The sequence below is a fragment of the Portunus trituberculatus genome, chromosome 41 (genome assembly GCF_017591435.1).
Source record: "Portunus trituberculatus isolate SZX2019 chromosome 41, ASM1759143v1, whole genome shotgun sequence".
In the NCBI taxonomy this organism is placed as follows: domain Eukaryota; kingdom Metazoa; phylum Arthropoda; class Malacostraca; order Decapoda; family Portunidae; genus Portunus; species Portunus trituberculatus.
In genome coordinates, this window is record NC_059295.1 from 34,412,089 (window position 1) to 34,431,392 (window position 19,304).

Below are 19,304 nucleotides of genomic sequence, written 5' to 3' on the forward strand. Positions count from 1 at the left end.
ATGAAAAATTTATATTAATGTATAATCAACATTCATTTATATATTGCATTACAAAAGGTTGGGATGAAACTAAGAAAGTTGATTAAATAAAGTGTGTGTGTGTGTGTGTGTGTTTACTTATTTGTGTATTACAGGGCCCGAGCTAAGCTCTCTGTGTCCTGTCTCCTTGTCCACTCCTGTTATATCTCTCTTTCATCTGATTGACACGCACTGCGTCAACAACATCACTGCTTAGTTTATTCCACTTATCAATACTACGATGCGGGAAACTGTATTTTCTCACGTCATTTAGACAGATGTCTTTTATTAGTTTTTTCCATGTCCTCAGAGATGATTTCTTTAGGTCACCTTTATCAACTCTCTGTCCAATATGTCAATCTTGTTCACCAATTTATACATAGTTATCATGTCTCCTCTTGTTCTTCTCTCTTCTAATGTGGTGAGCCCCAGTTTCCTCAGTCTTTCCTCATAGTCTAACTCCCTGAGTCCTGGTACCATCCTTGTTGCCAGCCTCTGTACCCTTTCCACCTTCTTCACATTTTTCTTCATATGCGGTGACCAGACAAAGCTGCATATTCTAACTGGGGTCTTATTAAGGTGCATAATATCTTCTTCATCATTCCTTCATCTAGGTAGTGGAATGCAAGGCCAATATTTTGAAGCATGTTATATGTTTTCCAAAATATCTTGTTAATGTGTTTCTCCGGTGACAAAGTGTTTTGCACGGTTACTCCTAAGTCTTTCTCCTCATTGGTCTCTTCAATTTTCTCATCACCCAACCTGTAATCCCTGTTTGGTCTGCATCTACTTCTTTCCATTTTCATAACATGGCTCTTGTTTATATTAAATTCCATCTGCCACTCTTTACTCCGCTCATATATTTTATGAAGATCTTCCTGTAACTTGTTACAATCTTCCACATTCTTTACTCTCCTCATAATTTTGGTATCGTCCGCGAACATATTCATGTAACTGTGTGTGTGTGTGTGTGTGTGTGTGTGTGTGTGTGTGTGTGTGTGTGTGTGTGTGTGTGTGTGTGTGTGTGTGCACAGCACGTGGGTGTGGAGAATTTAAGTCATGATCCATGTAAACTTATGTATTGCTTCTATGTGGGGAACTGTGAACAAAGACAAGCATATTCAAATCAGATGACCATTCTAAGATACCTTGGAAACACTAGCTATGACTATAGTGAATACCCTTCTGTGTTTACCTTTCCATGTCACACTAATTCCTATCCCTTCCATCACCATTAATTTAAGTACTATCACTTACTCTTACAGTAAATGTGTGACTGCCAAAGGAATCATACAATTAGGTAATATTGTTTTTATAGTGGTAGATAAACAAGTAATGTCAAGTTTGTATAGAATTTGTACTTATAGTAGATCAGAATGTGAACTATTTTCATAAAGGTGGAGTTTATTTTAATGTAAAAGTATATAATGTTACTATATATAATACATGTTAAACCTAATAGATTTGTAGAATGTAGTAGTTTTAAAGATATTACACTATTAGTACATATTGTTGTTTATTAACCTGAACTAACCCCATTAATATTTAAAGTTAATAGTCTTAGTGCATGGATGACTGCATACTAACCAACTTAATAAACAGGGTACATGACTATTTCATTAGATTACTCATCTGTTGTTGTAGGATTCTGATTGAATTGGTAAACTAGTTTACTAATCCTAACATATGACAAGAAGCAAGTGGAATTTTCATCACTACAAATTGTGAGGCTCTTCCTTGCCTCACCAATCACTTCTTTCAGCACTGTGAGTAACTTCACACAATCTTTCCCCAAATTCCTTTTCTGTCATATAGTACATAATGAAACTACCATTAATGTCTTTGACTAAATCAAACTCTTTACACATCCTCTTTTTTCCTTTTGCTTGTCACTGCAGAGGTCTCACATCATTGTATGAATATTCTAATTTTTATTCTCTATTAAGCTTTCCTTTTTTAACTTAGAACCAATACATAGCCTTAACAAGTAGTGTTTGGATAAGAGGAAGTGGCATCCTTAATGCCATGACCACTATCTTGGAGAAACTTAATGAGAAAGAGGGAGAGAGTCCCATGTAAAGAAAAATAAGATAGATGGATAAGAAAAGAGAAGCAATTCTGTGTGCCAGGATGATCATTGATAATGAGCGTAGTTGGATGTTTCTCTAGGATTCTGCAGCTGTACCCACTGGACATTATAATATAGATAGTGTGGCTCAGGTAGTTTTGCATGTACATGTCAAGTCAACCTTACATCCAAATGTTTACATGCTCATAAACTTATGAAATGCCTATACAGTGGTACCTCGACATACGAATTTAATTCGTTCCATGACAATCGTCATATATAAAAAAAATCATATATAAAATCAATTTTTCCCATAGAAATTAATGGAAATAGAATTCATTCATTCTTGTGATACGAATTTAACCCCCCAAAAATTAACATGCTTTAAATACCAATCAAATACAGATTTAATATAAGATAAATACAATGATTATTGTATGCATGATATAAATGTACTATATTGCCCAAAATAACAACTTAACCCACAAAACTTGGGACATATCGATAGACGTTCATCACACGAGACTCGGGGAACGTCGATAGACGTTTAGGCTTTTCACAGCTATATTTTGGCTATTTTCTTCCTGTTTTCTTTGCTTGTGAGCTGGCAACACTCATCAGGAGTAAACATATGCTATACGTCACTGTCACCAACTCCCACGATGGATGGTGGGAGCAACAGTGATTTCATGGTGTCCGATTCCACCACCTCTCCTGCGCGCCTTACTTCTACACCTCGGATCTCTCGCAGTGTTGCAGGGAGACAACTTTTGAATGAGAGGGGTATCAGAACTTGAGAGAGAGAGAGAGAGAGAGAGAGAGAGAGAGAGATGGGGGGATACAAGGGGCCCATTTTCTATCGCTCTAGCCAAGGCCGCTGAACCCGATCAGACACAAGGCCATGAACACCGATGATACCACCTCAACCTGTGATATTTTGGTAACCATAACATCTAGAGACTTCTGGTTCTTTGCATTGTAAAGAGGAAGAGTTGCTTGTGGGCAGAACACCATTTGTACTCGCTCGTCTATTAAATTTCCAAGTGTAATCAGTATGTGAATACAGGCTATTTTGTTTCTCACCAAACTTTTACTTTTGGGATCCATGATCACAGGGGTCTTCAGTTCACAAAACTTAAGAAAAAATAAACACTGCCGAGGAGCACAGACACATACATGCACAAAGGATGAACAATGATACGTAACGTGGGCTGAATGTTTGGGTGGCCGCAGGTACCCGAGCGATTGCTGCACCACCTACCGATGGCTATTTGTATCTTAAAAATATCTCCGTATTTCGAGGCGTAAATTATATGAAATTTTTCGTCGTAATGTAAAAAAAATTGTATGCCAGGGCATTCATATCTCAAGGTATTACTGTACTTGGCATGTTTAATTTGTACTACCCAGCAAGCTCATGTTGACTGCTGTCACTGATACTGATAAAACATTGTTATTCCAATAATACACTCCCATCCACTCCACTCTACCTTCCTTAACAAACAACAGAGAAGTAAGAAAAACTTGTGTGACACTATCATGTCTGAGTCCCTTAAGTTTCACCCTTTCTTGTTATCAGCTGCATATTATCATTAACATTGAAGGCAAAGGAAAAGTAAACAGTCCTGTTTTAAATTTTCTAACAGGTTTATAAAAATATATCTATAATATATGTTACATAGACAAAACTTTACATGACTTAAATATATATATATATATATATATATATATATATATATATATATATATATATATATATATATATATATATATATATATATATATATATATATATATATTATATATTATATAAAATCATCCTTCAATATAAAAAGCATGTATCACAACTACATTTGATCTACAGTTTGCTTCAGGAAGTGCAGGATCTTTTGGTAGACATCAGCTTTCCTGAAATCAAACAAAATTGCTTCATTAAACAATTATGAATTTACTACTTTTGGTCAAATTCATATGGGTATCATTGTTATGTCATCAAGGAGAACTAATTACTAGCAAGGATGTGGGCACTTGGAATATTAGAGATGATTATAGCATACCATTTCTGCAAGTATGACAATTAACTTTAAAGCTCTATGAAGAATATACTCCTAAAGACAAGAAATAGACACAAAAATATTGTCTGCAAGGAGCTTAAGCAAGTGCAAATGAATGGTGAAATAGAGCACTAACAAATAATTTCCTGATTTTAAAATCTTGTTAAAAAGAAAATAAATGGATATAAATGACAGGAGAGCATATGAGAACAGAAGACTGTAGATAAGAAATGGCCAGAGATGTCTTGAGGGATTCCTAAATGCAGATCAGGATCGAGAGCCAGCCTGCTCCCCCCCCCCCTCTCTCTCTCTCTCTCTCTCTCTCTCTCTCTCTCTCTCTCTCTCTCTCTCTCTCTCTCTCTCTCTCTCTCTCTCTCTCTCTCTCTCTCTCTCTCTCTCTCTCTCTCTCTCTGCCACCACCACCACTAATATGGGTCAAAAGAAAGGAAGTGGTGGCTTGACAAAAAAAAAAAACTTGCCTGTCAGTTGGTTTGCATATGTCACGGTGTGTTGTCTCCACTTCACAGAACTCACCCACTCCAGGATCTAAATTGTGAGAAAGTAAGGTACTGTGCTATAAGAAGTTACTGCTGGAAATCATTCTCTCTCTCTCTCTCTCTCTCTCTCTCTCTCTCTCTCTCTCTCTCTCTCTCTCTCTCTCTCTCTCTCTCTCTCTCTCTCTCTCTCTCTCTCTGCATCCATTCATCCAGTTCTCATAACATTAAATCAATGACCACTTCTTTGTAATATGCCCAACAACTTTGGAATATTTCACTTATCTACTCTCATACATTCACTAAAGTCATACTATAGTGACTTCTAAAGAAATTAGGACAACAGTGAAAATCCTATAATTTTATCAAAGGAATTTACCATGAAAGAAATGGCACAATTTTTGGCACTATGTAGCAACTCTACAGAGTAGACATTAGCAACTCTTTTTGCAGTAGCCCAGTCAGACATGCCACATGCTTCACACAGGAAGTTATAGTAGCTCTCTCTTTCTCCCCACAGGTGCACAGTTTTGAATGGTTCCCTACACGCACCTGCATGCTTCAACCAGTTGATCGTGAGAAATCATGACTATGCAAAGATCTGATGACAGTCTCTTTAAAAAAAACTTCAAAAACTGACATTCTAGGCAGATCAGGAGAATTCAAATTGAGGAGATATGCAAACCAAGATGATGAGAGGGACAAGTTGATTAATTTCTAATCATGACTATACAAAGAGATGGTTGTTTGCTAAAAAGACTGGAAGAATGGAAGTAATGGTAGGGGAGACATTTTTTAATGAAACCTGAACAATTGCATCTTGAGTTCTGAAGACGAAAAAACCCACCTGCAAGATGAGGCAACACAAACTGTAAGTCCCACCAGAGCATTCCATGCTGAGTTGGTTTGGACTCCAGCAAGGATAAAACAGGCACCTGCTGATCCTTGGCTAAACTCAGGAATGACTTGTGGATTACTTCTAGTTGTGGATTATCTGTAAATATAGTAACTATGAAGTACAAGTTAAACTCATGAATTTTGTAACTGTCATAATTTCATATAATCATTCATTTTGATGATTTCCCCTCCACAATGTGTTGGCACTTCATTATGGCACCCTCCCCTTGTGGTCTCAAGGAACAAGCAACATGAAACATACAGAGAAAGGTAGGATTGTTAACTTCCTGCTTCCACTGAAAAAGTAAGGTCAACTTACCTGTTCTCATCTGCCAGATTTCATGGGTAGGCTGCAGCACCAAGGTGAGAGGCCATGCAGTGATGGCATTAGCTAGAGATGAGCCATGGTGAGGAACACTACAGAACACAGCAGCTAGAGTCTGTTTTGCCAATGAGTCACCACTTCTCTGTAAATGCATGACATCTTATTTTCATCTAACATTTCATATGACAAACAGATGTATGACCTATTAGAATTCCTCAGCCTGGGATGTATTTGAAATTGCTTGTATGGATAGGTTAAGATGGTAGCTTTAAAGATGAATGGGTACCCTGCCACTTTCATTAGCAGCACAGAGGCAGATCAAGTGTCAGGCTTGACCTGGCAGCAGAGGATTTTTTGTCAAAGCATGAAGGATTAGAGGAATTGCTAGTTAATGGTAAAAAGATAGATAAGCTAACTGAGTATGAATACACAGGGTAGGGATGTGTTAAAAAAAAATATGTTAAATTAAGCCATAATGTATCCATGAAGTGTGTATTTACCTAGTTGTATTGTACAGGGTTTGAGCGGGGCTCATAGTGTCCTATTCCATATCTCCATTTGTCTAATTTTTCTTTAAAGTTACGCACACTATGTGCTGCAACAATTCCATTATCTAATGCATTCCATTTTTCCACCGTTCTGTGTGGAAAACTGTATTTTCCAACATCCTTCACACACTGCCTCATCTTGATCTTCTTTTCAAGTCCTCTTGTCCTTCCATCCTCTTCTGCCAACAGCACCAGGTATTCTTTGTCTATCTTTTCAATATCATTTACTATTTTATACATTGTTATTAGGTCCCAGCATTCTCTTCTATCTTGTAAGGTTGGCAGTCCCATTTCCTTCAGTCGTTCTTCATATGTGAGGTTCTTTAATTCCGGCACCATCTTTGTAGCAATCTTCTGTATCCTTTCCAGTTTTCTTATATCTTTTTTAGAACTCAGAGACCATACCGCTGCTGCATATTCCAGCCTTGGACGTGTCATGCTTGTGATGATTTTTTTCATCATATCTTTATCCATGTAATGAAATGCCACTCTTATATTAGTCAACATCTTATATGATAGTCCAAATATCTTGCTTATGTGTTTATCAGGGCTCAGATTTTCTTGTATGATCACTCCAAGATCTTTTTTCTCTTTAGTCTTCGTCATTTGCTCCTCTCCCATCAAATATTCCATACTGGTCTTCTCTTACTCTTTCCTATATATATAGTTCCATTATGTGACATTTCTTGGCATTAAATTCCAATTTCCACTTCTTGCTCCATTCATAGATCTTATTTAAATCTTCCTGTAGCAGTATACAGTCCTCTCTGGTTTTGATAACTTTTAGCAACTTTGCATCATCAGCGAATAAATTCATATAGCTGTTTACCCCAATCTGAATGTCGTTTACATAAACTTGAAACATAAAGGGGGCTAACACTGACTCTTGTGGCACCCTGCTAGCTACTTTACTCCAAGATGAGTATGTATCTCTGATCACAGTTCTCATTTCTCTATCCTTCAAATAATCTCTTGTCCATTCGAGCAAGGTTCCACGCAGTCCTCCTATGTTCTCTAGTTTCCAAAGAAGTCTTCCGTGAGGGACTTTATCAGATGCCTTTTTAATGTCCAGGTATACTGTGTCTACCCATCCATCTCTGCCTCCATCTCCTTGCTCTAATATATTCATTTCTAGTATCTTTGTACTGCCAATTATTATAGTCATTTCCCTGCTTTAAAAGTTTCTTCCACACTTTATCCTTTGCCTTTTTTGCTTGTAAGCATTTAGCATTGTACCATGTATGTATTTTTTTCTGAACTCTATAAACAGGAACAAACTTTTTTACTCCTTCATTGTATTCCTGTATTTCTCTTGTACAGTCTTTCTGCACATATTTTCACTCCACTCAATATCAGCAAAGTGACTCCTTAGTTTTCAAAATCTGCTCTTGGATAATTTAATCTCTCTCCTTTATAGTCCTCTCTATATCTTATTTCATCTTTCTCCTGCATTTGCATCTCTAATGTCACATGATCACTTTTCCCCATTGGACTAAAGGTATTGTATGATTGGAGGGGACTCCGGTTTTTTTTGTGAAGGCTAGGTCAAGTAACGATGGTTCCTCTTCCCCCCTGTATTTTGTTGATTCTTCTACTCACTGGTCCATTGTATTAACCATAGTCATCTGTAACACTTTCTCACTCCACTGCCCAGCATTGTCCATTACTTCCATCTCTCCCCAGTTTATTTTTTTACAGTTAAAGTCTCCAACTAAGAGTATTCTTCTATCTCTTCTTATCATGTTATCCAGATACTTTATCATCTCTCTTTGCATATCTTTATGCTCTTCTGATCCCCATGTATTAGTCTTTGGTGGAACATATGTAACTATAATTTTTCTCTTCTTCAAATCTTCTGTTCTGATTGTTACTCCCAATGCTTCCACTTTGTCCTCTCCATATTGCACATCCTCCACACAAATGTTATCACGAACCATTATTAGCACTCCTCCTCCCCCTTTATCCTTCCTGTCCCTCCTCCAGGTATTATATCCTTCCTCTTTAAAGTTGACATGTATCTCATTCTTCAGTTTTGTTTCAACGATACGCATTACATCTGGCTTTTTCTCTTTCAAATAATCCCGAACTTCCAATATACTTGATAACAAACCATCTATGTTAGTATAAGTTACTCTTATTTTATTGCCTCCTCCATGACCTCCTCTTTTTTTCCTTAAGTACCACTTCTTTAGTCTCATATCCAGAAACCTCCAGTAAAAATTCTTCTTCTCTATCTCTGTCCTTTTCTTGTTTTTTTCCTTAGCCTCTTTTTCTCGTTTTTTTTCCCTTAGCCTCACTTCTTAGCACTTTCTCCTTTTCCCTTTCCTCTAAGTTCATATCTTTTTTTATCCATATTTCCTTGTGATCGACATCATCGGCTAACTTCCCTTTTCTAGCTATTATTTCTTCTACAGCCACTTGGGATCTCATTTTCACCTTCACTGGTCTCTTACCCCCTTCAGTGTACCTTCCCAGCCTAACCACTTCCTCCACCTCCTGGTCAAATTCTTGTGTGCTCAGTGTGCTGTCTTGTACCCTTTTGATAACCGTTTTGGCCATTTCCCTTTCTTCACGTTCTCATGAATTTATGTGGATTTTTCTTTTCTCTCATCCCGTAGATCACGAAGCTTTTTTCTTGTCCACTGTATCCCACACTATACTTTCCTTTTCTTTGATAACTTCAATTACAGCAACTTTTGTGTTCTCCTGAATTTGTCTCTTTACCACTTCTGAAAATTTTACTTTTTCCTCCTCTTGTTCTTGTTTCCATTCATTTCTTAGTTCTTTCAATTTGTTTTCACCTAGACCACTTTCTATCCTGTCTGTAACCCCTTGCTGCTCTTTATCCTGTAAGTTCTACCATGTGGTTTATAGAACGTCATTTTGCTTCCTTATTTCTAAAATCTCCTCTTTTAATTCCTGGTTTATTCCACTGACCTTTTCACATTCAGTTATTCTCAATTTCAAGGCTGTGTTTTCTGATACCAGTCGGTCATGTTTGTCCATGAGACGACATCGCCTCCTTCAAATATCTTAATTCTCTCTCTACATTTACAAGTCTCCTCGTATTTCCTCGTTCATCTCGAAAACCCGAGAAATCCTTATCCATAGTATCTTCAGTCAGTTTTCTTAAACCAATAGGTGTTTCTATATAATGTTGATTTTCAGCCGGCGTATGTCTTGGTTCCTCCATGCGCCTGGCAGCACTACTTGGTTTCATATCTCTCTCTTTATCTATTCCTTGGCTATACGTAATCTAACACTTATTTCATTTGGAGACAGGAGAACACTATGGCTCCCCCTCCCCCTGTACATACGTCTAGGCCTGGGTCCAGTCCTTTTGTAGCACTCTTTGTGAGCAGCTCAGACACGTCTGTCCTCAACGATGGCTCCTGTGTGTCACCGCCCGCCTCACGCTTGAATACAATAACACCCTGCTTCACTTCCACCACACCGTCGCCCCTGGCAAGAGTGTTATCCTACTTCTGTGTTTACTGACTCAAGTTCTTAATATCTTGCTCAATGGCACCAAAGACAAAACTTCTTAGTGACAGCAGTGATGCTAAGAAAAGAAAAACCATTACGCTACAAGAAAAAAGAGGACATAATTAAAAGACATGAGAAGGGAGGCAGCAGCTGTGTGTGAGGGAAGGAAGAAGAAAATGGGAAGCCCGTTACCATGACAACGGGGAAGTTGACGACCTTGAGGGCGCACACCCATCACAACAATAACAACTCCGGAGCCTTTGCCTGCGCCACACGACACTCGCAGCTGACTTGCACCGTCTGCGCCTGTCTGATGATCCCTATTGCCCTTTCCTATTGCATTTCCTGCCCCACTGCCCACGCTTCTACTCCCACCGCACTGCACTACGCTCCCAGCTGTCCACCCTGGGCGTCACAACATTCGACCTGCCCACCCTTCTGGCGGCCTCCGGCGTCCACCCCTCTCTGCAACCTGCAGTCCTTCGCGTTCGTGGCCCTAATCATCAACAAAAACAAGCTTGTGTTTATTATTCCTACATACTTGTAAATAATATAACAATATAACCTTTAATTTACCTGAATGACCATAAACAATGATTGGTTGAAAACTCCATAATATGCTTTGAAATGTACGGAAACTCGAGTTACGTACAAAATCAACTTACGTCATGTTTCAGGAATGTAACTCTGACGTAAACCGAGACCTTACTGTACTGGGCTTCTAAATTATCATATTAATCTAAATGAAGTTCAGTATCATAAGTTATTTTCTGATAGTTTAAGGAAACTATTCACAAATCTTATTCAAATCATTTTTCAACAAGGGTGGTTTTGAGTGAGTCAATATCAAAAGTACTGCCTTTCCTAAGAACCATGAGCCTTGTCCAGCTGGCCAGATTGAAGTACATATAGCTATAATGAACGAGAGGCAGTTTTACCTTCCTTGAGGCTTTTTATCCTCCTGCGTAGGTTCTGGGGGAGAAGAGGTCTGTCTATATCTACATCACGCTGTCGCCACGTCCATGGTGCTCCCCCTTCAATGCCATGAACCAACACTATGTCTATGAGAGGCACCTGGACACATTAGGTAATAATGGTAAGTAAATACATCATCCTCTCTTACTGCATTTCTGATACCATTAACCATGATGAGAGATCAATATCACCAGTCACCTAATAAGCCACAATAAATGATCATTTTGTCTCCTATAAATATTTCAAACTTTTTTTTTTCCTAAGGTTTATGTTTCATGATAATAGGAAAGAAGAAAGATGTGCACTTCTGAGTAATTCAATACCAATGCATTGAAGTGGCAGTCTCACCTCCTCCTCCTCCTCCTCAGGGAATACAAATGGGTAGATCCCTTCAATAAAGACACCAGCAAATCTGGAGGTTGCTGTTCCTGTCTTCAAGTTATGCAGTGCTCTCCAAGCGGGGAGGAAAATGTATGGATGGTGGCATTCAGCAGAGGTAGTGAGAATATCCACCAACCCTGAAATAAACAAAATTTCTATGCCCCTCTCAACTGTTTCTCTTTCCTCTCATCATATCCTTATCTATTGCTCATGTCCCTATTAGTTGCTCCTTTGAAATTAAGTTACTGTGATACAAAATTAACAAATCAATAAACATCAAACAAGATAGTGTAAATATGTATATCATATGCTTCTTATATTTGTTTTCACTCTTTAACATCCATGATTTACAAGCCTATAACTGATGGATACAACAATGCACATGAGCAACAGGCAGATGAAAGTTACAATACCAGTGTCATGGATGAGAGGATGATGCTCTTGATGAACAGCTATGTTTGCCACCACCTTGAGGGCCATGGGAGTTGCTTTGGCACCACCATCTGTAATCACTCTCTTCAGAGCCTTCACCAGGTCCTTAGTGAAGATGGCTGAAAAGCAAACAATCCTTAAGTAATATATCAAATTTCATTATCATACAACACAAAATTTTTATAATGAAATGGTAAATATGTGAAGGAAACTTCCAAGATGATTCTCTCAAGAATATCCTTCATACATACTGTACATTAAATAAATGATCCATACAGTTCTCTTTACAGAAGTCTCTGCAGCAGCTAATATACCAGAGAGCCCTCACACCACAAGATAGAGCTGCTAGGTATGATGGAGGAGTGAGAGCAGACCAGGTAGGAGGTGGCAGCCAGCAGTCCACAGTGTCCACCCACTCAGCATCAGCCAACCACTCAGCCAGCCACACATCTGGCCCACCAACCTCCATCCTTTCATACACCAAGTACCGTTGACATAACAATTTTGCATTCTGCAGAAGAAAATTTAAAAATAAAAGTATCAAAAATAGATTTTTAAATAATTGGAAAGATTTTAAAATATACCATATACCAATGGATTATTTTTCATTTAAGAGAATGCTGCACAAGCAGATCAGGTATGAAGCTGCCTAGTATGGCTTCAAGTCCCAGCCAAGGGAAACTCTTACCACATTGTTAGGATGGCCCAGCCTTTAATGCTAATTTTACATCACCAAATCACACCTCTGCTAGAGGTCACTTTGCCCATGAGATACACTTTGCTGCTTTGCACCACCAGTTGCTGAGCTGACTTCACGCTGACCAGACATCCTACACCTATGAGTTTGCCAGCCTTCTTCCCGTGGCCCTTCTGGAGCAAAAAGGCTTTGCCACAGCCTGTGACCCATTTTGGGGCTGGCTGCAACACCACCCATGATACGTTCAGGAGCAAGGGGAGTGCCCAAGTTGGTGTACTTGTGGAGTTCACGACTCTCACTGTGGCGGTACCGATCACCGCCACTCTCTCTCCTTGCCTTCTTCCTCACAGGATGAGGCAAATGCTCTGCCCTGGACCATGGTGATGGAAGCTTTGGCTGCATTACATAGTGATATGGAGAAATTAAAGGAAGAGATGAGATTGGGCCCCAGCTGTGGTGCTGATGACGCCTCGGCTCCAGACGGTGTAAACATTAGGCCAGCTGGCCAGGAAGTGCCTCCTTCAAGCTCACCTGCTGGATTTTCTGGTTTTACTCCAGCCATGCATTGTATTTCTACTGATGACAGTGACACTCAGGATAACGTGCAGCCTGATAGTGTCCTCCTGCAGTGCACCAGGGCTTATGGTCCTGTGGATAAGTTGTCTGCTGGCATTGACAAGCATGTTGCCAATATGGTTAACCATGTATTTGACAACGGCTTGCAAGAGGAGTACAAAGGGATTTTGGATGACATTGCTACCAAGAGACTGGACAACTGTTATGCTTTGGTGCCAGTGGACTGTAACTCACAAGTTTTGGATGCACTGAAAACTGATGCCAAGAAAGCCGACTTCCATATGAAAGACGTCAGTAAAGACATTATCAAGGCTGCCACAATTTTGACAAAGTCCCTGACGGTGCTAGACAAGATTGGCCAGACTGGACAGCCAGATGTAACCCATGAAGTGGGCATGCTTAATGGTGCTCTTGCACTACTGGGTAATGCTAATCATAAAAACAATTTGGCATGTCGGTTCATCATCAAGCGTAAAATCAACCAGAAGTATGCTCACCTATCTTCAGACAAGGTGCCCATGACTCGTCTTCTGTTTGGTGACGATGTCTCACAATCTGCCAAGCACATTGAGGAGTCCGAAGTTAAGGAGTAAGACTGCAACGAGGAAACCGCTCCCTACATGGAAGTTCGGTGCTAGCAAGTTTAGAGGCTCTTCTGGAAAAATGCCATACAGAGGTTTTATGTCCAGGTTCTACCCGTATGGTCAACAGATGTTTGGACACCAGAGTGAGCACTGGCAAACCTTCTCATGGCAAGGTTCGGAGGCAAAAAACTACCGAGGCCAGGGTAACAATCCCCAGCAGTAACTGAGGTGAGTCATCAGTTCCAAGCTGGCAGACTTCACAATTTTGTGCATGAGTGGCATAACATTACAAGTGATCCAAATGTTTTAGATACTGTTGAACATTGCCATTTTGACATTAATGTTGCTAACACTGGTCCCGTATTTGCTGAGGAAGTTGAGTATGTATTCAGTGAAAAGGAAAAGAGATTTGTTTGCCAAGAAATTATACAGCTGTTAAATCTTAAGGTTATCAAGGAAACACGGAGAGAGGAGGAGCAAATTCTTTCCCTATTTTCTTAACCCTTAAAGTACGGAGAGTTGATTTACTTTCCATCTGTTACAACACTTGTCAAAAATGCTAAAAGATTTTTTTTCCTTATAAAAGCATATTTCTTTGTGTTATTCTCAGTACAATGATGTAGTTTTCAACATGTTATGACCTAAGAAATACCCCCAAGCTCCGATAACACAGCGCAAGTGCTCTCTCTCTCTCTCTCTCTCTCTCTCTCTCTCTCTCTCTCTCTCTCTCTCTCTCTCTCTCTCTCTCTCCTTTCGGGCATTTGAATTTGATGTAAAAGAAAGAACTTTTGCACTTTCATGTCATGAAAATGCAAGCTCAGTTATATGAAATGATGTGCAAAACAGGAAAAGAAAAAGAAACCACACATTACAAGTATTATGGATTTCTATAATAATTGGAATCAGGCAATTCTTATTAGCAATGGGATTCACGTGACTTGGCCAACAAGCACAGTCCTGTAGAGGCAACCATGGGTGACACACACCAGCGCATTGCTCGAGGGGAGTACATAAGGAGGTTTATGAACGTCGCTGTGAGGGTTAGTCTCTGTCTCCCAGATCACTATCAGAATCACTACTGGAGGCTTCACTTTATTGTCTCAATAAAAAAAAAAATCAGTCTTCATTTTCATCACTGTCCTCAATGTCACTACCGAGTAACAATGACATAACATCACTCGGAGTACCGTTTCCTCCCTCCGGGTCACGGGGGTTGCCAGACATCACCTCAAAATGGGAAAAGATGACCTATTGTGTGGGAACAAATGTCTCAAGGCTAGAGGAGGTGAGTGAGAAAAGATGCCAGATATCTCCACTTGCCCCACGACCAACAGCGAGGGGGAGAGATTCAAACGTTTAGCACAGAAAAATCACGATTCCTGGAACGATCCCCGCCTCTCTGCACACGTTGCTACAATTGTCCCGAAACGATCACCGTATATAAAGGGTTAAGGAGGAAAAAGGATGGTGGTTTTAGGATGATCCTTAACCTAGCAAAACTTAGTGAATACATCTATTACAAACACTTCAAAATGGAAAACTTTGAACAGGCAATTTGACTCGTTAACAGAGATGCTTACATGGCCTCTGTTGATCTACAACACGCCTACGATTCAGTCAAAATAGCTGAAGAGCAACAATAGTTTCTGGAAGAGGAAAATTTATCAGTTCTCCCTAATGGAGTTGCAGAAGGTCCCCATCTGTTCATTAAATTAATGAAGCCAGTTTTTGTTGTATTAAGAGAGAAGGGACATATCATCACGAGTTTCATTGATGATACTCTTATTTGCCACAGTACTTTTGATGAATGTTGTGAGAGTGTGCATGCCACTGTTGACTTGTCGGTCTTGGTACCCACAACAAGCTTGGTGTATTTGGGGAACATTATAGATGTCAGAGACCATGACAGTGACATTACCTGAGCGAAGGAAACTCAAAATGGTGCAAAACTGTGAGAAATTGTTTCATAGTGACAGAGCAAAAATCAGGAAGGTGGCCAGAATCATTGGGCTTTTAGTTGCAGCAGCAGCAAAGATGGGGATACTGCATTAAAGGAAGTTGGAATCTGCTAAGATGGCAGCTTTAAAGGAACCAAAAGGAAATTTTGACAAATGGATGGTTGTCACTCATGAAATGAAGTTGGATTTGCATTGGTGGTTATCTCACATTGCAGTGCAAAACAAATAGATTTTTCGGAAAGGTATACTGATGCGTCAAATTTAGGTTGGGGTAGCCACCTTAATCGACAGCAAGTTAATGGGAGATGGTTCTTAACAGAAACTGAATTGCACATCAACGCAAAAGAACTCAAGACCATCTTCCTGGCAGTACGCTCATTTGCACATCTGCTCAAAGGACAACATGTTTGGGTGTGTTGTGATAACACAACAGCAGTCAACTATGTCAATGAAATGGGCAGCACAAAGTCTTCATTGTGTAATGACATATGCCTTGAACTTTGGGATTGGTGTGCAGCAAATGATGTCTGGCTTACCTGTTCTCATGTACCAGGTAAAGTTAATCTCATGGCAGACACCACATCTCAGACATTTAATGACAGGCATGAGTGGAAGTTGAATGAAGGAATTTTTAGGGACCTTTGTGAGATCTTTGGAGTTCCAAGCATTGATCTCTTTGCTTCCAGATTGAACAAACAAGTGCCTCATTTCTGCTCCTGGAAACCTGACCAGACGCAGAACATTTTAATGTTTTTTCCATACAATGGTCACAGTTTGACCTAATCTACATTTTTCCACCCTTTGCTCTGATTGCCAGATGCCTACAGAAAATTTGAGCGGAGTCAGCAAGGGGGTGGATGGTGTTGCCACTGTGGCCGTCCCAGCCATGGATGGGGACTCTCCTCACTTTGCTCATAAAGGAACCACGGCTAATTCCGAGGGGGGCACACACATTGCGTCACCTATTGATGGAGGAGGAACACATCTGCCTGATGGCTTGTCTCTTGTACGGCAACATCTGCAAGACAGAGGCATGTCTACGGCAGGTGCGGAGATCATCATGGCCTCCTGGAGACCTGGAACTGCGAAGCAGTATCAGCCACATGTCAACAGGTGGCTACAGTTTTGCAATAGCTGGGACATCGATCCCCTTACTCCCACTGTAACTGATGTGAATTTCTTGTCTGTCACTTTCCACAGAGGTGTGGGTTATACCTCAGTCAACACTGCAAGAGGTGCTCTCTCCTCACTGGAGATTATTGTGGATGGCTGCAGAGTGGGAAACCATCCTCTTGTCAACAGGTTCTTGAGGGGAGTTTTTAACTTGAGGCTGTCGTCACCAAGGTATGCAGAAACTTGGGATGTCCAGCAGGTGCTCCAGCATCTGCGTGCCATGGAACCTTTGTGCTCCCTCTCCCTAAAGGACCCAACGCTAAAGCTTGTGATGATGTTAATGGCACTCACGCAAGCTGCTAGAGTACAAACCCTACACTGCTTGTTGCTGAGGGATATTCATATCAGACCGGATTCTGTTTATGTTTGGTTAGGGAAAAACATTAAACAATGTCAGCCAAAGTTCAATGTGCGGTTAGTGATCTTTCAAGCACACTCTACAGACAAAAGATTGTGTGTGTGTGTGAAACTTTGAAACTGTACATTGCTAGAACAGAAGAGTTCCGAAGTGTTGAGAATTGGGGAACTGGGAAATTACTCCTTAGCTTTATTAAGTCACACAAACATGTGACAAAAGACACTGTTGCAAGATGGATTAAGACAGTGCTTAATATGTCGGGCATGGACACTGACAAGTATTCAGCTGGCAGCGTTCGGCCTGCATTAGTGTCAAAAGCCAAGGCCATGGTTGTACCAATTAAGCACATCATGGCGAAGGCTGGGGTGGTCCCGGGAAGCCACCTTTGCCAAGTATTACAACAAGGAAATCATTCCAGTCCATGACCCTTTCCAAGATGCTGTTTTGTACTAGTCTGTAAGTTTTCTTTGGGTTGGAAGTGTTATATTTATTGTAAACTGTTACATGGCTATGTAATTTTGTTACTACATTGGGGTTTGGTTCCTGGTTGTCTTATTTCTCCACTCTCCCATCTGTACTTAATTCCCATTTATTATAGTACGACACTCACATGGCTTCAAAACCTCATGGGCAAAGCGACTTCTAGCAGAGGTGTGATTTGCTGACAAAAAATTAATGAAGTACATGAGACTAAACTAAACATGAAACTCAACTAAAACTGAGTCTATATCATAAAGTAACTTTTTTGGTACAGATACATCCTTTTTCTTATAGATATTTCAGTTTATAACTGAAAAATGTCTCCCAAAATACAACATCTTATAAGCAGTCAAATATGTTATACTACAAAATGCACTAAAACTATTATCAATGTGTATGTATATGCATATGCAAGGAAAACAGTAAAATTAGGTTAGTTTGCAACTACAGGCAATGGAAAAGTTATATAAAATAAAATGCATATACTGTATAATAGTTCCAACAACCTGTAATGAAAATGGGACATAAGTGAAGAAATGTCAATGATATAATTACAATAAGCAATATAAGTAAAACAAGATGATTATAAGATACAATTACTAAACTAATTGAAGAAACAGGTAAGCAATAGAAGATCACCCAGACAGCTAAGTTGTAATGATACTGGCTTAATGAAGATCCTTTGAAGTAGTAGTTAGTATGTTTTGAAAAATTTTACTAATGACTATTCATGGGAAAATATTATAAATAGGAAATCACGACTATGACAGTGACTTGATCTACGTTTCAAAAGCCTCTTTCCTGTCATTTTTGCTCAACTAAACACTTCCTAACAAATCTTTTTAAAATCTATTTCATCCTAGTTTCAATGTAGTCATGTGTTTCTCACTTGGGAAAAATGCAACTATACATTTTTTATTGGACTTCATTTGTTGCTAATTCTTTTGAGAAGCTAGAAAAAAATATTATTTACCACAACTCATTTGCTAGTCTTAAAAAAAAAATTCATGATCTTTTAACTTTCAGTCCAGGAGTGACATCAGGGGAAAGGATGGCTGTCACTTGGCTGACTCTTAAGTGTCTCTGTATATAACACATACAGCTTGACCAACAAACACATCAGACTCGGTTACAGTTAAGCTGTGGCATAAACTCAGTCCACATTTGTCATTTATATATGTTTCAAGCATCTCAGTGATAACCAGAGAAACACCTATGAACATCCTAAAAAATCATTAAATGGAAGGAAAAGGGCACTCAAATGGTAGCAGGTGTGTTCATATTTCCAATTCTGTAAATGCTGAGTATCTAAGTTGTATTGGGTAGTTGTCTTGTATATGATGACCCCTTCTACCAAAAAAGGTATTTGGTACACATGATGAGTCTACACACTCGTGTGCATAAATTTTCCTCACTTGAATAATGTACAGATATCTTTTGCAGGCACTATATACAACTACAAAGCATGTACTAACAAGGAGTAAAGAAACATTCTGGCAAAACTACTTTAGAAATGTTTTGTCTCCTTAAGCATCAAATAATATTTTGCATAAGGCTTTCTCACTTTTCCAAATAAAGCATCTGGCTTCCTCTTCTCGTTGGTTCAATAAAGGCTGAAAATAATCTATTAAAAATTCACTAAATCAATAAAGTAAAATAGAACTTATCTAAAGACTATGACAACATACAGAACAAAGATAGATAATATTAGTTCACATGCTATGTTCTTTGTTCTTCTCTGTGGACAACATAAAACAAAAGATAAAATATGCGTCAGATAAAAGAAAATTTAAACCTTCA

General features: G+C 39.3%; 1 protein-coding gene across 1 annotated transcript in view; it reads right to left on the reverse strand.

Annotated features, from left to right (window-relative positions):
- Window positions 1-3,919: 3,919 nt before the first annotated feature.
- LOC123516711 (protein SERAC1-like) overlaps window positions 3,920-19,304 on the reverse strand; it is a 39,842-nt gene continuing 24,457 nt past the window's right edge. The window contains exons 8-17 of the mRNA XM_045276311.1: window positions 11,955-12,189; window positions 11,660-11,797; window positions 11,214-11,383; window positions 10,829-10,964; window positions 10,343-10,386; window positions 9,718-9,820; window positions 5,851-6,015; window positions 5,482-5,628; window positions 4,620-4,686; window positions 3,920-3,994 (exon numbers count right to left, since the gene is read on the reverse strand). Coding sequence (XP_045132246.1) covers window positions 3,934-3,994; window positions 4,620-4,686; window positions 5,482-5,628; window positions 5,851-6,015; window positions 9,718-9,820; window positions 10,343-10,386; window positions 10,829-10,964; window positions 11,214-11,383; window positions 11,660-11,797; window positions 11,955-12,189 — 1,266 coding nt within the window. The 3' untranslated portion in view covers window positions 3,920-3,933. The remainder of the gene's footprint in view (window positions 3,995-4,619; window positions 4,687-5,481; window positions 5,629-5,850; window positions 6,016-9,717; window positions 9,821-10,342; window positions 10,387-10,828; window positions 10,965-11,213; window positions 11,384-11,659; window positions 11,798-11,954; window positions 12,190-19,304) is intronic.